The sequence below is a fragment of the Coregonus lavaretus genome (assembly GCF_964263955.1).
Source record: "Coregonus lavaretus genome assembly, chromosome: 16".
NCBI classification, from domain to species: Eukaryota; Metazoa; Chordata; class Actinopteri; order Salmoniformes; family Salmonidae; genus Coregonus; species Coregonus lavaretus.
In genome coordinates, this window is record NC_140003.1 from 41,929,211 (window position 1) to 41,952,283 (window position 23,073).

The 23,073-nt window shown below is 44.2% G+C and overlaps 1 protein-coding gene across 1 annotated transcript; it reads left to right on the top strand.

Moving 5' to 3' along the window:
• Window positions 1-425: 425 nt before the first annotated feature.
• On the top strand, window positions 426-15,653 carry LOC311143850 (diacylglycerol kinase eta-like; the record flags this gene model as incomplete). The annotated part of the gene is made up of 14 exons (XM_084179727.1): window positions 426-501; window positions 849-983; window positions 1,873-1,990; window positions 2,189-2,299; window positions 3,417-3,513; window positions 3,737-3,844; window positions 6,437-6,550; window positions 6,797-6,931; window positions 8,344-8,504; window positions 8,693-8,798; window positions 10,028-10,120; window positions 10,422-10,541; window positions 11,333-11,438; window positions 15,313-15,653. The coding sequence occupies 14 exons, from the start codon at window positions 426-428 to the stop codon at window positions 15,363-15,365; spliced, it is 1,533 nt and encodes a 510-aa protein (XP_084035853.1). The 3' UTR covers window positions 15,366-15,653.
• Window positions 15,654-23,073: the final 7,420 nt, after the last annotated feature.

Here is a 23,073-nt window from a genome sequence, read left to right on the forward strand (position 1 = left end):
ACAGTGTAGTATTTAAATAGCACAGCGTAGTATGTTCATAGCACAATGTAGTATTTACATAGCACAGTGTAGTATTTAAATAGCACAGTGTAGTATTTACATAGCACAGTGTAGTATTTACATAGCACAGTGTAGTATTTAAATAGCACAATGTAGTATTTACATAGCACAGTGTAGTATTTTCATAGGACAGTGTAGTATTTTCATAGCACAGTGTAGTATTTACATAGCACAGTGTAGTATTTTCATAGCACAGTGTAGTATTTTCATAGCACAGTGTAGTATTTACATAGCACAGTGTAGTATTTACATAGCACAGTGTAGTATTTACATAGCACAGTGTAGTATTTACATAGCACAGTATAGTATTTACATAGCACAGAGTGTGTGTTTGTCCCTAAGAATGTGTGTCTGTGTCTTGTAGGATGTGCCATTGTCTGAGGGACAGGGGCTCTTCCTGTTTACAAGGAATCTTCTTCCTGCCTCAGAGCAGTAGGGATGGTATACTCTCTAGTGTCATCCCCTTGGTCTATCTACTCTCCCCTAGATATTTAGTATATACTAGAATGTAGTCCCCTGTAGCTCAGTTGGTAGAGCATGGCGCTTGCAACGCCAGGGTTGTGGGTTCGTTTCCCACGGGGGGCCAGTATGAAAATGTATGCACTCACTAACTGTAAGTCGCTTTGGATAAGAGCGTCTGCTAAATGACTAAAATGTAAATGTAGAATAGATAGTGTATGTCTCTGTACTAACACTTCCGGTATCTTTCTGTCTTTCTTTCTCTGTCTGTCTTTATCTCTCTGGCCCCCTCTCTCTCTCTGACTCTCTCTCTCTCTCTTCCGCTCTAGTGGCTAAGAGTCCTTGTTCCCCTCCTGAAAGGTGTGTGAGTCGCAGCAGCCAATCATGTGGCTCGTTCTCCATCACACCCTTCACCACCAGCAAGGAGAACCTGCCTGTACTCAACACACGTATCATCTGCCCTGGTACATCCTACGGTATATGCGCGCCATGCACACAAACATACACACTTCACATACACATGCACACTTCATCTTCTATGGTTCGTGCTCATGGGTATACACACACACATCTGCCCTGATACATGTACACACACACGCACACACACACACACGCACACACAGAATGTCATACCTTCATAGCAATATTCGGTAATACCGGCACTGAACACAAGGGGCGCTATTTTCAGCCTCTATAATCCAAAGGTTAGCAATGCTAACAAATACATGTAAAAATCCCATAGAGAATGTCAACTCAATGGTAACGAGTGCATTGCGAACATTTTATACAGTCTCTGACCTAAAGTATTTGCAGGACAGACATCCCAGCTCATAAAGTTATACAAGTAACTCAAAAATGCTACTTACAGTTTGCTGCACACACAAAATAAATATTAGACAGCAAGGCTCTTGATCCAGGAGGGGATTCTCTGCTGTTACCAAGCGAAGCTTGATTTAGATAGCTAGCTACTAAATGAGCATTAAGCACATTTTAGACAGTTAAAGGTGCAGACAGTTAAATCACTCTGCCATTTCCTGATTGCAAAAAGTATAATAGTTCGCCTAATTTCAGTTTATGTGACAAAACAAGCAATGTGTAGTGTAGAGAAACATAGTACCATCTAAACTGCTGTGAAATATATTTTCAAAAAACCAAAATATTGTATTTTCAGCTGGCTGAAGCTGGGGTTCAAAACCGAAAGTTAAAGACGCACACACACACACACACACACACACACACACACACACACACACACACACACACACACACACACTAATCGTTTGCCCTGATACATGTAGACATACCACTCACACACACAGCAGTCTCTAAGAATATTGCTGTTTCTCTGTACAGGTTTGCGTGCTGGTCTGGCAGCCTCAATAGCTGGTAGCTCCATCATCAGTAAGATGCTGCTGGCCAATATCGACCCATTTGGAGCTACGCCCTTTCTGGACTCTGACCTGGACTCACTGTAAGACCCTCTGACCTCTCACCTCTGACCTTTAGGCTACTATATTCAGAAAGTTTCAGACTGGCCCCTTTTGGTGACCTTTAGGCTACCATATTCAGAAAGTTTCAGTCTGGACCATTTTGGTGATCAAAACATTCATTTTTTAAAAGGTTTGTGTAGTTTTGTGTTATTTTCTGTGTCTCTCTATCTCCCCCACAGAGAGGGCTTTAGTGAGAAGTGTGTCATGAACAACTACTTTGGCGTTGGGCTGGATGCTAAGATCACCTTGGAGTTCAACAACAAGAGGGAGGAACACCCAGAGAAGTGCAGGTGAGCTCTAGTTTTATCTCTCCTCTCCTCCCTCACCCCTCTCTCCTCCCTCATCCATCTCTCCTCTCCTCCCTCATCCATCTCTACTGTCCTCTCACCTCTCTCCTCTCCTCCCTCATCTCTCTCCTCTCCTCCCTCATCCATCTCTACTGTCCTCTCACCCCTCTCTCCTCTCCTCCCTCATCCATCTCTACTGTCCTCTCACCCCTCTCTCCTCTCCTCCCTCATCCATCTCTACTGTCCTCTCATCCCTCTCTCCTCTCCTCCCTCATCCCTCTCTCCTCTCCTCCCTCATCCCTCTCTCCTCTCCTCCCTCATCGCTCTCTACTGTCCTCTCACCCCTCTCTCTTCTCCTTCATCCCACTCTCCTCTCCACCCTCATCCCTCTCTCCTCTCCTCCCTCATCCCTCTCTCCTCTCCTCCCTCATCCATCTCTACTGTCCTCTCACCCCTCTCTCCTCTCCTCCCTCATCGCTCTCTACTGTGTTCTCATCCCTCTCTCCTCTCCTCCCTCATCTCTTTCCTCTCCTCCCTCATCCATCTCTACTGTCCTCTCACCCCTCTCTCCTCTCCTCCCTCATCCATCTCTACTGTCCTCTCATCCCTCTCTCCTCTCCTCCCTTATCCCTCTCTCCTCTCCTCCCTCATTGCTCTCTACTGTCCTCTCACCCCTCTCTCTTCTCCTTAATCCCACTCTCCTCTCCACCCTCACCCCTCTCTCCTCTCCTCCCTCATCCATCTCTACTGTCCTCTCATCCCTCTCTCCTCTCCTCCCTCACCCCTCTCTCCTCTCCTCCCTCATCGCTCTCTACTGTCCTCTCATCCCTCTCTCCTCTCCTCCCTCATCCCTCTCTCCTCTCCACCCTCATCGCTCTCTACTGTCCTCTCATCCCTCTCTCCTCTCCTCCCTCATCGCTCTCTACTGTCCTCTCACCCCTCTCTCCTCTCCTCCCTCATCCATTTCTCCTCTCCTTTCCTCCCTCATCCCTCTCTGCTCTCCTCTCATCTCTCTCTCTCCTCTATTGTCTCACCCTTTTCTCATTACACTCCTTTCTCTTCCTCACTATGTATCCCTCCCTCCCTTTCTCTCCCCCCCCACCTCCCTCTCTGGCTCTAGGAGTCGTACTAAGAACAGGGTGTGGTATGGGGTTCTGGGCACCAAGGAGCTCCTCCAGAGAACCTACAAGAATCTAGAACAGAAGGTTCAACTGGAGGTGAGAGACGAATCCATAGAATTAGAATTACTAGAAGGGACATTCCCATTCAAATCAATGTTTTGTGGTGGATAGAATGGCGGCCATATTGGGTGTAACACAGGGAACGATGGCCAGTACCTGCCCCTGCCCAGCCTGCAGCTTCTCCGTGTTGGAATAGAGCCTAACTGTAACTCTCTGTGTGTGTGTTTGTGTGTGTGTGTGCACGCACGTGTGTGTCCAGTGTGACGGTCAGTACATCCCCCTTCCCAGCCTGCAGGGCATTGCGGTGCTGAACATCCCCAGCTATGCAGGAGGAACCAACTTCTGGGGAGGAACCAAGGAGGACGACGTGAGTACTGTGTGTGTGTGTGTGTGTGTCTGGTTGGTACTTTGTGGCTGCTGGCTCAGTGTTGTATGAGACGAGACAAACAGAACGACACCACGTCTGGTTGTTACTGTTGTCCAGTACGTGTGTATCCTACTTGAGCTGATTTAGTCTTGTGACAAGTTTCAGATGAGGGCCTCTCTGTGTGAGAGAGGTGGCCATCTATCTGCCTATGTGTTTAAGACTCAGTACATGGGCTGTTGACGGACTGGAGGCTTGGTTTGCCACACACACACACACACACTCCTGGTGGGGCACACTTTTTGGCAGGGGGACACTATTTGGCATGTCCAGTGAAATGACCTCTGTGTGTGTGTGACGTGGTGTTGTAATTTAGGGGCAGTGAGGTTACCTCTGTGTGTGTGACGTGGTGTTGTAATTTAGGGGCAGTGAGGTTACCTCTGTGTGTGTGACGTGGTGTTGTAATTTAAGAGCAGTGAGGTTACCTCTGTGTGTGTGACGTGGTGTTGTAATTTAAGAGCAGTGAGGTTACCTCTGTGTGTGTGACGTGGTGTTGTAATTTAAGAGCAGTGAGGTTACCTCTGTGTGTGTGACGTGGTGTTGTAATTTAAGATCAGTGAGGTTACCTCTGTGTGTGTGACGTGGTGTTGTAATTTAGGGGCAGTGAGGTTACCTCTGTGTGTGACGTGGTGTTGTAATTTAAGAGCAGTGAGGTTACCTCTGTGTGTGTGACGTGGTGTTGTAATTTAAGAGCAGTGAGGTTACCTCTGTGTGTGTGACGTGGTGTTGTAATTTAGGGGCAGTGAGGTTACCTCTGTGTGTGTGACGTGGTGTTGTAATTTAAGAGCAGTGAGGTTACCTCTGTGTGTGTGACGTGGTGTTGTAATTTAAGAGCAGTGAGGTTACCTCTGTGTGTGTGACGTGGTGTTGTAATTTAGGGGCAGTGAGGTTACCTCTGTGTGTGACGTGGTGTTGTAATTTAAGAGCAGTGAGGTTACCTCTGTGTGTGTGACGTGATGTTGTAATTTAAGAGCAGTGAGGTTACCTCTGTGTGTGTGACGTGGTGTTGTAATTTAGGGGCAGTGAGGTTACCTCTGTGTGTGTGACGTTGTGTTGTAATTTAAGAGCAGTGAGGTTACCTCTGTGTGTGTGACGTTGTGTTGTAATTTAGGGGCAGTGAGGTTACCTCTGTGTGTGTGACGTGGTGTTGTAATTTAAGGGCAGTGAGGTTACCTCTGTGTGTGTGACGTGGTGTTGTGACGGCTGTGCTGGGACAGAGCAAGCTGCTGGGAAGACATCCAGTGTAACTGATCCAACACACAAACTTGATATGTCTGAACTCAGAATCAGATAATCTTCACATATATAACTTGGTCACTGCGGTAACACGTTTATTTTTTGATTGGCGATTTTCTGCATTTATCAAAGTCCCCTCAGGTAGCCTGATTTCAGATGTGTCCATGTAAACAGGATTATTAGGGAAATCGCTCTTCTTGCAAAGCATGTAAATGTTTGAAACAAACTATTATATTAATCTGACAATCCACAATAATCATATTATTGTGTGCATGTAACTGTACTCAATGAGGGGTGTGATATCTTGAGTAGGGCTCCACCTAGTGAAATTACTCTGAACTACAATACATTAGATCACAGCCTCTCTCTGAGCCTTTGACGTGCAGCGAGCTAAATAGTAGAGATCTGCTTTGAAGAGGCATTTATAAGTGGATCAGAGCAGAGAAATGTTGTAGTAGAATTATGTCTGATTCATCATTACCTTGACCTTATCATGGACAGTGTGGACAGAGAGATCAATATCAAGTCAGAGGAACCTTTCACTCCATAGTCTTCAATCTAAACTCTAACCCCCTGTTTTCACTAGACGATTTGGAGGTGAAGGAAATGTCAGAAGACAGTTTTCAATGAAGGGAGATCAATGATGGTGATGGTGATGATGATGACATTTTGCAGGATGAAATCTCTTGACATGCACCATCTAGATTTCAAGAGTGTCCAAATAAAAAAATAAAAAAAATAAAAAAATACTTAGTAGGAAGAAGAATATGGCAACTACTGTCTAATAACATTAACAATGAAATAATAATAATAATAATAATAATAATAATAAAAACGTTGTTCTACAACTAATAAAACTACTGCTACAGATACTAATACAACTACTGCTACAAATACTAAAACAACTAATAAAACGAAGTACCTATAATATATACATACATACAGTACACACAATAAGTATCATCCACATGCTCTAAAGCAGGGCTGCCCAATCCTGGTCCTGGAGGGCCAAAACACTTCTGGTTTTCATCTTCTCATTCTAACGAGGGACTAATTCAAACCTGGGACACCAGGTGAGTGCAATGAACTACCAGGTAGAAACTAAAACCAGAAGTGTTTCAGCTCTTCAGGACCAGGATTGGGCAGCCCTGCTTCAGAGCAATGTACTGTAACTGTGTTCATTGTGTTTTAACCCATACCTCTGTTATTCTGTGTGTGTGTGTGTGTGTGTGTGTGTGTGTGTGTGTGTGTGTGTGTGTGTGTGTGTGTGTGTGTGTGTGTGTGTGTGTGTGTGTGTAGATCTTCTGTGCCCCGTCGTTTGATGATAAGATCCTGGAGGTGGTAGCAGTGTTTGGCAGTATGCAGATGGCTGTATCCAGAGTCATCAAACTACAACACCACCGCATAGCACAGGTAACGCACACACACACACACAGACACACACACACACACACACACGCACACGCACACACACACACACGCACACGCACGCACACACACACACACACACACACACACACACACACACACACACACACACACACACACACACACACACACACACACACACACACACACACACACACACACACACACACACACACACTCCCTGTACTCTACTGTAGTGTTTGATCCTATGACCCTTTCCTCCACTGTCAGTGTCGCTCAGTGAAAATCACTATCCTGGGAGATGAGGGTGTTCCTATTCAAGTGGACGGAGAGGCCTGGGTACAACCTCCAGGAGTCATCAAGATCCAACACAAGAACAGAGCACAGATGTTGACCAGGGACAGGGTGAGAAAGAGGACAGTCAATAGAGATGATATGGAGCAGGAATCAGGGCTGGGTTCAAATAAAATAAAATAATATTTTATCGATGAAGACGGAAGTATCGCGTAAGGTCTGTGTTAAAATTGTACTTTTTTTTTTTATTGACCCGACATATGCAGTGTTTACCGTGAATGCAATCTCTGCAAGCGCGGGAAAATTGCCTTTACATTTAAATCGAGCTATAACGCTGATCTTCTGCAATACTTCCGCAATACGGATTGAATCCAGCCTTAAACTGTTACTGTATGCCCTGTCTCTGTCCCTGTGTCTGTCCCTGTCTCGCGTTGTTTCTTCCCTGTCCCTGTGTCTGTCCCTGTCTCTGTCTCTCTCTGTCTCTGTCTCTGTCCCTGTCACTGTCTCTCTCTGTCTCTGTCCCTGTCCCTGTCTCTGTCCCTGTCACTGTCCCTGTGTCTGTCCCTGTCTCGCTTTGTTTCTGTCTCTGTCCCTGTGTCTGTCCCTGTCTCGCTTTGTTTCTGTCTCTGTCCCTGTGTCTGTCCCTGTCACGCTTTGTTTCTGTCTCTGTGTCTGTCCTTGTTTTGCTTTGTTAATGTCTCTGTCCCTGTGTCTGTCCCTGTCTCGCTTTGTTTCTGTATCTGTCCCTGTGTCTGTCCCTGTCTCTGTCTCTCTCTGTTTCTGTCCCTGTGTCTGTCCCTGTCTCTGTCTCTCTCTGTGTCTGTCCCTGTCTCTCTCTGTCTCTGTCTGTGGATCTTAACTCCGTTCCACCCTGTGTCTCCTCCCTGCGTCTCCTCCCTTCGTCTCCTCCCTGTGTCCCTCCCTGCGTCCCTCCCTGTGTCCCTCCCTGTGTCCCTCCCTGTGTCCCTCCCTGTGTCCCCTCCCTGTGCCCCTCCCTGTGTCCTTCCCTGTGTCCCCTCCCTGTGTCCCTCCCTGTGTCCCTCCCTGTGTCCCTCCCTGTGTCCCTCCCTGTGTCCCTCCCTGTGTCCCCTCCCTGTGTCCCTCCCTGTGTCCCTCCCTGTGTCCCCTCCCTGTGTCCCTCCCTGTGTCCCTCCCTGTGTCCCTCCCTGCGTCTCCTCCCTGTGTCCCTCCCTGTGTCCCTCCCTGTGTCTCCTCCCTGTGTCCCTCCCTGTGTCCCTCCCTGCGTCTCCTCCCTGTCTCTCCTCCCTGTCTCTCCTCACTGCCTCTCCTCCCTGTGTCCCTCCCTGTGTCCCTCCCTGTGTCCCCTCCCTGTGTCCCTCCCTGTGTCCCTCCCTGTGTCTCCTCCCTGTGTCCCTCCCTGTGTCCCTCCCTGCGTCTCCTCCCTGCGTCTCCTCCCTGAGTCTCCTCCCTGTGTCCCTCCCTGTGTCTCCTCCCTGCGTCTCCTCCCTGTGTCTTCTCCCTGTGTCTCCTCCCTGCATCCATCCCTGTGTGTCCATGTGCAGGCGTTTGAGAACACTCTGAAGTCGTGGGAGGACAAGCTGAAGTATGACAAGCTGCCCCTGCGACCTCACCTCTACTCCCAGCAGTCTGTGGACCTGGCCACTGAGGAGGAGGTGGCCCTTGTACAGCTGGTTGCACGCGCTGCGGACGACCTCATCACCAGGTACACACACACACACACACACACACACACACACACACACTCACACATACACACACACACACACACACATACACACACCTTATTTTACTCCCTTTTAAACTGTTATCTTGAATAATGTACCTGTAAACGTTCTGTCCAGCCGGCAGACAGAACTGTGCCCTCTGACCTCTCCCCTTGTCCAATCACAGGATCTGTGAGGCAGCCAAGACCAATGGGCTTTTAGAGCAGGAGCTGGCTCACGCCGTCAACGCCTCGTCACATGCCATCAACAAGACACACCCCAAGTTAGCCGAGGTTAGACATCATCAAGAGGATATGTGATATGAGGAGTGATATGAGGAGTGATATGAGGAGTGATATGAGGTGTGACATGAGGAGTGACATGAGGAGTGACATGAGGAGTGACATGAGGTGTGATATGAGGAGTGATATGAGGAGTGACATGAGGAGTGACATGAGGAGTGACATGAGGAGTGATATGAGGTGTGATATGAGGAGTGATATGAGGAGTGACATGAGGAGTGACATGAGGAGTGAAATGAGGAGTAACATGAGGTGTGATATGAGGAGTGACATGAGGAGTGACATGAAGTGTGATATGAGGAGTGATATGAGGAGTGACATGAGGAGTGACATGAGGAGTGACATGAAGTGTGATATGAGGAGTGATATGAGGAGTGATATGAGGTGTGACATGAGGAGTGATATGAGGAGTGATATGAGGAGTGATATGAGGTGTGATATGAGGAGTGACATGAGGAGTGACATGAGGAGTGATATGAGGTGTGAGATGAGGAGTTACATGAGGTGTGATATGAGGTGTGATATGAGGAGTGACATGAAGTGTGATATGAGGAGTGATATGAGGAGTGACATGAGGAGTGACATGAGGAGTGACATGAGGAGTGACATGAAGTGTGATATGAGGAGTGATATGAGGAGTGATATGAGGAGTGATATGAGGAGTGACATGAGGAGTCACATGAGGAGTGACATGAGGAGTGATATGAGGAGTGACATGAAGTGTGATATGAGGAGTGATATGAGGAGTGATATGAGGTGTGACATGAGGAGTGACATGAGGAGTGATATGAGGTGTGACATGAGGAGTGACATGAGGAGTGACATGAGGAGTGACATGAGGAGTGACATGAAGTGTAATATGAGGAGTGATATGAGGTGTGACATGAGGAGTGACATGAAGTGTGATATGAGGAGTGATATGAGGAGTGATATGAGGTGTGACATGAGGAGTGACATGAGGAGTGACATGAGGTGTGACATGAGGAGTGACATGAGGAGTGATATGAGGAGTGAAATGAGGAGTGACATGAGGAGTGACATGAGGAGTGACATGAGGTGTGATATGAGGTGTGATATGAGGAGTGACATGAGGAGTGACATGAGGAGTGACATGAGGAGTGAAATGAGGTGTGATATGAGGTGTGATATGAGGAGTGATATGAGGAGTGTGTGATTCCAGCTGTCTAATATCAAGTTTGTTTGTATTGCCTTGTACCCAGAGTATGGCCAGGAACACTGCTATAGAAGTAGCCAGTAATGTAAAGGCTTTACACAACGAGACGGAATCCCTTCTGGTGGGACGAGTATCACTGGTGAGTTACAATCTAGGAGGCTAAGCAAGGTCAGTTTAGCCTTTCCATATCCTAACCATTAGGAAGGAAAACGCAAGACTGACCTTAGATCAACGTCTCAGGGCAACGTCATCTTACTCACAGTCTCTGTACAGAAAATGTGTTTATCTCCTTCATACCCAACTCCTGTGTGTGCATGTGTGTGTGTGTGTGTGTGTGTGTGTGTGTGTGTGTGTGTGTGTGTGTGTGTGTGTGTGTGTGTGTGTGTGTGTGTGTGTGTGTGTGTGTGTGTGTGTGTGTGTACGTGTGTGTCCATCCACAGCAACTGGAACCCTCAGATGAAGAGTCTTTATCCAGTGCTCTGCAGAGTGTGGAGATGGAACTAGGCAAACTAGTAGATATTCCCTGGTTATACCATATACTGCAGCCTAATGAAGATGAGGTGAGAACACACTCTAGTAGATATTCCCTGGTTATACCATATACTGCAGCCTCATGAAAATGAGGTGAGAACACACACACTCTAGTAGATATTCCCTGGTTATACCATATACTGCAGCCTTATGAAGATGAGGTGAGAACACACACACACTAGTAGATATTCCCTGGTTATACCATATACTGCAGCCTCATGAAGATGAGGTGAGAACACACACACACTAGTAGATATTCCCTGGTTATACCATATACTGCAGCCTTATGAAGATGAGGTGAGAACACACACACACTAGTAGATATTCCCTGGTTATACCATATACTGCAGCCTAATGAAAATGAGGTGAGAACACACACACACTAGTAGATATTCCCTGGTTATACCATATACTGCAGCCTAATGAACATGAGGTGAGAACACACACACACTAGTAGATATTCCCTGGTTATACCATATACTGCAGCCTAATGAAGATGAGGTGAGAACACACACACACTAGTAGATATTCCCTGGTTATACCATATACTGCAGCCTAATGAAGATGAGGTGAGAACACACACACTCTAGTAGATATTCCCTGGTTATACCATATACTGCAGCCTAATGAAGATGAGGTGAGAACACACACACACTAGTAGATATTCCCTGGTTATACCATATACTGCAGCCTAATGAAGATGAGGTGAGAACACACACACACTAGTAGATATTCCCTGGTTATACCATATACTGCAGCCTAATGAAGATGAGGTGAGAACACACACACACTTCTAATCCTACACCTGTGTTCCTCTCAGGACCCCTCGTTAGAGTATGGCAAGAGCAGCAGTCGTAGCAGCATGTTCAGAATCGTGCCAAAGTTCAAGAAAGAGAAAGCTACCAAGAAGACCTGCCCTCAGTCCGGTCAGTGTTAGTCTTTTAGTCTCTCCACAGGCTTCACATAGACAGTACGCTCTTAGAAAAAAAAGGTGCTGTCTAGAACCTAAAAAGGGTTCTTCGGCTGTGGCCCATTGGATCACCTTTTAAAGATCCCTTTTTGGTTCCAGGTAGAACCCTTTTGGATTCCAGGTAGAAACCTTTTGGGTTCCATGTACAACCCTTTCCACAGAGAGTTCTACATGGAACCCAAAAGGGTTCTATCTGGATTCAAGAGGGTTAACCTAATGGGACAGCCGAAGAACCCTTTTGGAACCCTTTTGGAACCTTTTTGGAACCCTTTTGGAACCCTTTTTTCTAAGAGTGTACGTACCACACACACATGCACACAAACATACATTGTTGTTTACTTTTTAGTTAGAACTAAGATCTTTAAGGTCTCTATGTGGCCTACATTTAGTGGTTGTAATGCATTATAACCACCCAGTGTGGTGTCAGGGATTGTCTCTGTGTTTTCTTTTCTGCCCTGGTCCTCAGTCTGACCCAGCCATCCAAGAGCACCCCTCTTCCTTCTGTTCATGGTCTTATCCACCTGTCTACACATGTACAGCAGGCACAAACCAAGGCCAAAGACAGGGGGAGGGGGCTGGACACAGGGCCAAAAACCCAGGGGTTTCCCAGAGAAAGAAAATGTGTGTATTAGAACACCATTTCTCCTTCATGACGACTGATACAACCGAATATTGCTACATTTGTTTATTGATATTACTACCAATTGAACATGAAAAAAGCATTTTTTTGACTGTATGTTTATGAATATTACTACCAATTGAACATGAAAACCAGCCATTTCTATTGAATGCTGCAGCTGCACTCTTCAATCTAGATTATAATACAGAATGCAGGTCGTCTCAGAAAGGACTTTGTTTTGGTGTGGAATAAGAGAGAATAGAATGGAGACAAGTAGAATTGCAGGAGTTGGCCGTTCCTCTGCTTCAGGACCCCGTCTGATTGGTCGGGAGTGTTAGTCCCGCCCACAGTGAGGCAGGGCAGGGTGTTGATTGGGTGAGACGTTCCTTCAGGTTGCACAGGCTTCCACCTCCTTCTCCCTCCTACTTCCTGTACGTCTGTGTTCTGATTGGTGGATAACCTGCATGCCCTCAGCCTCTCTGGAAGGCCATTGGCCACAGCTGTTTCCGACCAACCAACCTCCAACATCTATGTTAACCCCTCCTCTTTTTCCGCCAGCCGCTACCGCCTCTCCTCCCTCCTTTCCTTTCTCCCTCTACCTCTCCCTGTCTTCCCATCCCTCTATTGGGATTTCCTCTCTCTGATTGTGTGTGTGTATATATATGAGTGTATGTGCGTTTGGATGTGGGTGTGCATCATATATTTGTGTGTATGTGTGTGAGAGAGAGGGTCTCAGACACTGAGCGAGCGCCTTCTTGCTCTGTGTACTGTCTGTGTATGTAGTGGAGAGATGGGGTACAGAGGAGGTAGGAGTCTGGCTGGAGCAGCTCAGTCTGGGAGAGTACAGAGACACCTTCACACGCCATGACATCAGAGGCTCTGAACTGCTGCACCTGGAGAGAAGGGACCTGAAGGTATACACACAGGCACACACACAAACACACAAACATAACACACACACTCAAACATAACACACACACACACATACAAATATAACACACACACACACGCGCTAAGGCATACACACACACACACACACACACACACACACACACACACACACACACACACACCCTGTTACTTCATCTATCCCCAGATCAACTCTCTTTCTCTCTTCCTCTCTGGTTCTCTCCATCTCTTTCTCTCTGGTTCTCTCCATCTCTTTCTCTCTGGTTCTGTTGGCCGTTAGCTGTCTCCCTGTTTGCTGCTCTGTGCTGCACTGCTCTGCTTGGCTTCTTCTGTGTGTGAGAGTGTTGCTTACCTACCGCAGGAGACTGGCTGTAACTCACTAACCCCTCAGTCTCCACTGGTACTGTGTGTGAACTTGGAACGGGAACGGGACAGGGCTGGGGGGGGGGGGGGGGGGGTGTAGGGGAGGAGGGGCTATGGGAGTGGGACTGCTCAGGAAGGTTGGGTGAGGGAGGGTTGGAGCTGGGGTTAGGGTGGTACCATAGACCGAGACAAGAAGCTGTTTTAGGTAGGACCGACAAAGAGACGCTGTTCATGGACAGATGCACAACAACTCCCAGTAGTGCTGACCCCAGGGGTGTGAGTGGACATGCCCTTTGGAGTGCTGCTGAACATAGGTGGCATTTACTTGGAGTTAAAGGAGAAAGATGTTCAATGTTGACTCCATACTGAGAAAATACCTCAGGGAGAAACAAGAGGTGTATTAATTCGTCTGATTCCATTTGCAAAACGTTTTGTCTGTGGCAAAACAGTTTGCAACTGAAACCGTTTAACGTGTAAGCTAAATCATAGCAAATCAAATTCTATTGGTCGCATACACATATTTAGCAGATGTTATTGCGGGTGTAGCGAAATGCTTGTGTTCCTAGCTCCAACAGTGCAGTAATATCTAACAAAACACAACAGTAATCTAAAAAAAATAAAAGAATGGAATTAAGAAACCAACTGAACCAAACAGAAGCAAACAGGGAAGGACGTACCTGAATTTGTCCAATAGAAACTCTCGTTTTCATTGCAAAATGTTTTCCGTTTGGAGTAAACGGTTTTGCAACGGAATCCGACTGTAGCTCAGCTGGTAGAGCACGGCGCTTGTAACGCCAAGGTAGTGGGTTCGATCCCCGGGACCACCCATACGCAAAAATGTATGCACGCATGACTGTAAGTCGCTTTGGATAAAAGCGTCTGCTAAATGGCATATTATTATTATATTATAATGATACACCCCAGGGATATCCCACTGCACACTCATTACCCCATAACCTCCTTACAGATGATGGAGTGTCATTTACATTGTTCTATTTCAAAAACACATTGTTTATCAGAGTTTCATGGACCAACGATCCTAATGGATCTACAGTAGGTGGAGTGAACGAGGGCAAAGCGAGGGGAGGACAGTAATAGACGTGCACTCATCCATACGAGCGACAGGCCTACCATACCTTGGACTGTGCCAGTGTTTCGCTGTGTGTGTGTCCCCTCATTCCAAATCTGTCCCCTCCATTTCTATGGCAAAACCACCATTATCTGGCGAAAAAGCATCATTGGAAGTTTAATGTTTTTTTTCCTAAACGCTATTACATAATTGTAATTGATCCTATTTAGAAACATGGTAACACTTTACGTAACACTTACAGTTACAATTGTAAGACTTGTCATGTACATGTAAGAAGTCTTTATAATGCTTTTCTTAGTCTGTAGAAATAATTGCAGCATAAAAGTATTAAGTAAGGGATAAACGCCCACGTTCTGTACAAAAAATCCTGATCGTTCTTATATCTCTCAGATATAGGAGAGACACTTCAGAACTTTATTTTTATATTTTTTTGGGACTATCTTTTATTCCATGTAGTGAATCTGTTGTTACATGCATTTGTATGGACTAATAGCAGTAAGACCCCCAAAAATGTATTTTTTTTTTATACTTCAAGGGCTCTTAAAATTCTAAATCAAATACCTAATGATCCTTGGTATGATCACCACCCCCGCCCCCTCCACCCCTCCCCCGGCTTAGACAGGGCTTAGATGGGTTAAGTGAGCAAAATAGGTGTTGCAGTACAGGGTGACCAAGACGTAAAACAACAGGGTACGAAATAGTACCAAAAAAAAGACAATACAATGTAAAAACCATAAAACAGAATTAGCGTAGTGATTAAAAAGGAAGCTATTAAATAAAACGATTTCCATTAAATAAATAAACAATTAGGAGAATCAATGTTCTTAAGATGTCGTCTGCTGTCCACAGGATCTGGGGATATCGAAAGTGGGTCATATGAAGAGAATTCTCCAGGGAACTAAGGATCTGGCCAAGACCGCCATGGTTGACCTCTAACCCAGAAGTAGTTGGTGCCGGAGAGGAAGTGCCCTTCCGCCACAGAGGAAGAGTTTGGGAGCTCCGCAGGGAGAGCTGAACGCCTGGCATCTTGGGGTGGATGGATGGATTTGATCCTTTGGATGGATTTAAGAAAGCTGTTGGTGAGAAGTTTTAGAACTGTAATGTTTTAGTGAGACTGTGTTTGGCGCCAAAATGGAAGACGGAACTCTACAGTTGTTGACAGTGCAAAGAAGGAAGCTATGGATCTTCACAAAAAAAAGCAATTTTTCTCAAATCATATTACCATTCATGGCACAATCAGGTATGCAACTGATCGTCATTATAAGAGTTGTTTTGGTCGTCTGGCCCCATAAGAAGGCCCAATTCAAGTAGCAACAAGGTGACTTCCATGAGTGTTCCCTAACAGTGTTCTGTGAGTGTGTACAGTTCAGTACAGTCACTACAATACCGTGCGGCTTTGTGATTAGCTTACTGGCTCGTTGCCTGGCAGTAGAAGGCTACAGATGCAACGCTACAGTCTACAGTATCCTGCTTTCGCTGTTTACACCAGAGGAGATAGGGAATGTCCCAAATAGCACCCTCTTCCCTATGTTGGGCACTACTTTTAAGTGGTGCACTATGTAGGGAATAGGGTGTGATTACAGATGTGCCCTGGGAGAAGGAGATGCAATGTCACAACCTAAAGCGAGTGAAGGGAGGTTTCTGAAAACAGTGAGACATATGTTGCATGCTATTCTAGCTTGACTTTGGATATCTATTTTGAATTGCAAAATTAGTGTCTTGGTTTGTTTGTGTAAAAAGATAACACTTGAACAAGTTTTTTTTTTTATATGACTTTAGTAATGCCATTTGTTACTACTGAAAGCATCATTTTGGTTTGAATCAACCTTTTTTGTTAATAATTTTTATTTATTTGTTCTTGCATGATAATTCTGTGTCAAGGACCTGTGTCTTGTGCCATATTTTAGTCATTTTATTGTAAAATGTGCTTTATTGGTAAGAGAACATCAGAATTTAGGACAAATTATTAGATTAAGTATTAGGAGTTATATTTTGTCATTTGACACATTTTCTTTTGATGTGAAAATCAGTACCAAAGTGAATGTCCAATACACTTCCAAACATAAATGTTAACTTTGAAAGTAGTGAAAATAACATAATGTTTGGGATAAATATCAGTTACATATAGAGGGAGTGTTATAAGCTGGGTTACAGAATTCTAGGAACTTTCTATAAATTCCCTGGTTTCCCAGAAATCTTGGTTGTAGGGTCCGGATTTCCTGCTTATTATCTTCTGAATCCGGAAATCCTCCAACCGGGATTTCGGGAAACCAGGGAATTTATTTGAAGTTCCCGGAATTTTGCAACCCTAGTTGTAAGCCAACAATTTCATATTTTTATGGAATACTTGACATGCACTTTTCCCTTTTGCTATTTGCAAAGTTACATCCTCATATCACTAGATACAATTCACCACAATCCCTAGCATTTAAACACTCAATATTTCACAGAGTAACACTATGGTAGTGGGAATAGGAGTTATATGTTGATTTAAGAATAAGATTGAGCAGCTCATCTGCAACAGGAGAAAGTGCAGCTTTAGTTGCTCAGTGTGACATATAATGTTAATAGGACACTCTTTTGTTAGGTTGGTGGCATTACAGGGTATACTTATATATGTGATGCTAAGTATGCATATACAATATATGCACTGAATATATACAATCTAAACCAGTGTATGCATACACTGTTAGTAGCTTTTGTAGTCCAATGCCTTTGTAGATTACTGACATGACATACAGTGTCAACAGCTAACACGTTTTGATGACCATGTCTATTGATTTGCACCATGAACACCAATTGTGGATTATTGATTTTGTTGAATAGGATAATCTCTCCTGTTTTTGTTTAATGCTGTTGTATTCTAACGGAGGTGCAATATTATATTGGTTTTGATAGTCTTTCTGACGTGATGTTTCGCTGTGGGAAAAACCCAAAGGGTTTTGTATACACTGACCGACTTTTAAACGAAATAGCGTTTCTTACTAGTTCATTTTCATTCAAACTTCTTCCAACAACTCACTGGTTTTTAGTCTTGTTCCTCTGTGCTTCCAGGATGATTCTCAAAGCAGGTTGCAGGAAATAATAGACCGTGTTACTGACTGTATGTGAGACTGTTGAACGGGCAGACCTGACTGTTGTTCAATGCTTTATGTAATTTATCTAAGAGCCCTTGTATGTTCATTTGCATCAGCTAAATACTTAGCATCAACTGTATGTTATCAATGATCTTATATCATCAAGTCTTCTTTTTGATTATATTTTACCTCAACAAAACTGTTCATATCAGGATTGTGGCTTGCTTAATTTTATAGTCCTCCTGTAACATAATATCAATTAACAAAATGGAAATAGGAAGTTATACCACGTTTGCATGATAATTACATTTGGGCTTCTTTGGGATTGAGAAAGCAATTAATCCGTACCAGTTAGTTACCAATTGTGTTCTCTTATTTGGAGTAAGCACCAGAAAGTAGCATGTATATTTTACTCCATCATTTCGCAGTATATAAAGGACTGTAAAATAAAGCATTACCTACATTATTCCTCTTTTGGATGCCATCCCACCCACCTCTCTTTTGGTGGCATATCAAGAGAATTCACATTATCAAGAAGCATACTATCGTTGCTTATGCTCACAACCAAGTATAATTTTTTTCTAACATGAAACCCAAATCACGAGGCCTTTAAATCCCCTGAAACATTAACCTCTTTGATGAAAGAAGTTTGAATTTAGAACCATGCCAGGAGCATCTAAATCCTACCTTAGTAAATAGTCTAGACAAAATAAATGTGCTTTATTGCAAGTATGATTGTTATGAAGAAGAAAAAAAACATAGCCCCAAGCTAGCTAGGTTCCTAACCAAAGATATGAATTAAACATTCTGAACATTCAATCTTTTTTGAAATCCTAAGTACCCAAGCCACAGTTCTTGATAATCAGTTATGTGTCTTGTCTTTCCACTGGCACTTAAAATTAGGGCCAAATTAGGGCAAAAATCGAGCTGGCTCTAATGGGATTCTCAAATTCGAGCTGGGTCGAGGGAAATCCGGGTCTGCGCAGCTCATGTTTCACAACTGGTTAGAATTCGGGTTTGTGACACCATTACTATGCAACCACCAAGCTGATCCCTGCTGGATGCTGACACAACATTAGCTAGCTCCTCTGGGCTTGTTACTGTTAGCTAGCACATGGACAAGCAGTATTGCAGTAGTCAGACATGACATGCATTACCACCATAGCTGGATCATTCATTCATTTTTGCACTACACAATAAACTTTTATGAGAACAGTCAGCCCTCGAATGATAGTTACCTAACGTTAGCTAGCAAATCAGAGTTTAAACAAGCTAGCTAGCTAATGTGAGCTAGCAGGAATTTTAGCTAGCAGGAATTTTAGCTGGCCAGGTCGTATTGAAAGCCAGCTACATAATATCAAAGCTGTCGTCTGGTTTGCTTGGTTAGCTAGCTAGCTAATAGCCAATGCCATGGCAAGCAAGGTAGGAATGAAGCTAGCTAGCTAGCCTGTTATGCTAGCGATGATGCTAACTGTTTAGCTAGCTGGCTAACGTCAGCAAGCTAAATATATGGCTCTGAGTCTGGCTGGCACTGGCAGGAGTATGGGGTAACGTTGGTTACAGCATGGTGAGGGTGAATTAAATTCTTCAACATCTTGCTAGCAACATTAGCGAAGCCAGCTGCAGTCACATATTGGCTACCTAGCTACATGACATCATTTCACATTTGTGGGCCAGCCCAACCTGGGTTGATTTCAAAGTGCCAATGGAAATGTGGCTTAAGTGGTTTAGGTATTTGCTGGTTTCACAGACATAGATAGATGTTTTTTAAGTCCTAGCTCTTGTTCTCAGAGTGGTTTAACCTTGGAATACATAGTTCTGTATTTATATTAAAAACACATTTTCAGTAGTCTGAATTCAAGTGCAATCTAGGTAGTTTATGTCTGCATAGCCACAGTAAGTAGGGGTGCTGAGGGTGCTGCAGCACCACCTGAAAAATCAGAAGTAAAAGAAAAATATAAATACAAAAATATTTGTTTTTTTCTACAAAACTAGTGCACTGGGCCTTTACTAGTCCTGTATTAGCGGACCGATATAGCCGTCTGTAACCCGGCCCAACATTTGTTTCCAGCATCGCCACAGCACCCCCACCCCCAAACTACTTCCTGCGGCTATGTACTGTATGTCTGTGTTTCCAGCTCTGTGTGCTTTAATCTGAGCTGATGTTCCTCACTGCAGGTCACACTCATGGCTTCAGTACCCAGGCTGTATGTGTGTGCAGTCTGTCTCTGTGTGTCTTTCTGTCTGAAGGGTGTCTGCCTGGTGCTGTATGAGTGTGCTGTCTGTCTCTGTGTGTCTGTCTGAAGGATGTCTGTCTGTGTCTGTGTGTCTGTCTGAAGAGTGTCTGCCTGCCTGCCTGCCTGTCTGTCTGAAGGGTGTCTGCCTGGTTCTGTATGAGTGTGTTGTACCCCAGACGCCATTGCTTAGAGAGAGAGAGAGAGCTTGAGTTCTCCAATCTGGGTAGAGGTTTCCCATGGGCACAGATCTTACCTCCCCCAATCCTAACCATAACCATAAGGAGGGGAAAACGCTAAACTGATCTTAGTTCAGCATCCATGGGCAACGTCATCCATCGCCACGTTTTCCAATGGTATGTATATATAATGCTGCAAACTGCCTGGTTTTCATAAACCAACCAAACCCTATGTGAGGATCTCTTAAGATGGGGTAACCCGATAGTCTCTAACATGGTTTATAACATGGTGGAAGAGAAGTGAGTTTCATTTGTTTACATTGTTTACAATGGCACAGTTTTACTTGCTAAGGATAAATATATATATATATATATATATATATATATATATATATATATATGTAAACAAAATGTGCATATTTATTGCCTAAGGTTAAACATTATGATGATGTAACTGTGTTTTCTTCTTTGGAATATAATGTTACAGTTTATCACCTGTGTTACTATCTGGATGCTTTTGGTAAAGTAGTTGGTCATTTTTATGACTACCAAGCAGTGGAGTCTGGTGGGAGGAGCTATAGGAGGACGGGCTCATTGTAATGGCTGGAATGGAATCAAGGAACGGAGTCAAACGTGGTTTCCATATGTTTGATGTGATTGATACTGTTCCATTAATTCCATTCCAGCCATTACAATGTGCCCATCCTTCTATAGCTCCTCCCACCAGCCTCCACTGCTACCAAGTGACTGTTTTCTGTGCTTTTTTTTATGGTTAGAATGCATGGTTAACTATTTATTACAATATGGAAGTCACTGAGATGTGTATTTTTGTATTCAGATTAAATAAATGGTTCAACTTTGTTGTACATTTTTAGGTGCCTTAAAAACAAGGCTATCTTCCTTCTTCAATAAAAACGAATGCATACACAATGTGTCATGATATTTCTGCCTAGCCTCTTGGATAAAATGCATTACCTTCAGATATTTTTTGTTGGTGATATTGTTTGAACTCATTGTAATATACGAAAGCATTGTAGAGAGGACAACCCATAGGCAGTACATATCCTGTGGAAACATGTTCTTGTTTTTACTAATGAATTACTATATGTTCCTGTATTGTAGGCCTACATACAATTCTGTATAGTTAGACCTACACACAGATTTACAGTAGGCCCGTATGTTAAAAACAAAATCAGGGTGTGTTCAGTGAGAAGCACAGTTTTTTTTGTCATGGGGCAGAGATAAAATGTTGCTGTTTTAGAGCTAATTTCGTGCTATTCTACACATTTTGACAGGATGTGTCAATATAAGATCACATGTGATCACGTTTTTGGAACACTTCACATGTGACAACATGGCACCCCCCTACAAGGTCTCACTGTAAGCTAACCTGGTCCCAGATCTGTTTGCCATTGCCATGACAATGATCATAAGAGTTGGCAAGACAACACAAACAGATCACACACACACACACACGCAAGCACGCACACACACACTTTCTTGCAAATGTAGGCTAATTCCCACAGAAACCATTTAATTTTCTGCTTTCAAGTCTGAAAATATTTTCTACATACCATGTCATAAGACTGATGTTACCAGCTGTAGCTGGATCCTCAATCTCCATTTCATTTGTGCTTATAAAATGGGATGCCACCTATCTAGCCATATCTGTCATGCATATTGGAATGATGACCTCATGGGCCGGAAAACCCCATTCTGTCCAAGCCCCTAAATCTCTCAGCGGTGGGCCCCAATTCTCCAAACAAGACGATTATAGTAAACTGGTATTATTCACCTCCACACTGCAGATCAATCAGGCCCCTCTGTCCTGTTGGCCCACTAAGACTGCCTGGTTGAACATGAGGGGGAAGTGACCTCTTCCCCTCCTCATCTCTCCTTCATCTGGACTGATCTGAAGACTGCAGGATAGTTGTGTGATGTTTGTGATTAGAAGGAGTCAGGCGCAGGAGGGTAAATCACTGAATACAGAGTTTATTCCATCGTACACTGCGCTGGATAGCGACAACAAAATACAGGCACGGGGGAACAATCTACCCCGGCAATACAAGGTACGAGTAGCTCCAACAAAATACAGGCACAGGGGAACAATCTACCCCGGCAATACAAGGTACGAGTAGCTCCAACAAAATACAGGCACAGGGGAACAATCTACCCCGGCAATACAAGGTACAAGTAGCTCCACGAGCTACACTCAACACACATAAAACAATCACCCACAAGGACAAGGGGGGGCCGAGGGAACACTTATACACGGACTAATGAGGGGTGTCAAAGTCGCGTCAATTCAAATCTGGCATTAGGAACAAAAGAGGTCAACACGACTTCTAAGGTATACTAGTTATTTTAATTAATGCAAAAACCTTCAATGGTAAATATGATGTTTCGTATATACGGGTTCTCTGATATGCCTCGCAGGACATTCCAGACAACTAACACATTTCTCTAGAAACAATACCCAAATACTCTGACAGAGGAAGTTTCCCACTTCTCTGCTGGCCAATTAGAGTAAAGACTTGAGCAGTTTAAACTATCTCAGCCAATCCGTTGATGCAGGGGGTTGGTCTCATCTCTTTGGCGCCATTTGTTACACACTCCAGGCAGACACAAGATTATCATAACAACCTGTCATAGTGAGAAGAGCCAGCTCCCTTAGACATCATTCCCATGTCAAAGGAAGACTCATAGATCACAATGAACCATTATAGTCTTGTATTTGAAGACACAATCCTTATCTTCTCTTCACATCAATCACAGCCTTGCCAGGTGTCACAGCCTACATTAGCCCAGTCAAGAATGCATTCTTTCTAAGTTAGTCATCCTATCAGTTTAGAAGAATAATAAATCCCTAATAGGGGATAAGAACCAGGTGTGTGTAATTGACAAGACAAATGGAATGATGATATATGGTGTCAGTGGCTAGACGGCCGGTGACGACGAACGCCGAAGCCTGCCCAAACAAGGAGGGGAGGCAGCCTCGCCGGAAGTCGTGACGAGTTGAAAGTGATGAAACATAATATAAGCCTATCTAGAGGCTTGTTGTTGCCTTTCCAACTCTATTAAATCAGCCCAAAGGAAGAACAATAACTGGAGAATACGTAG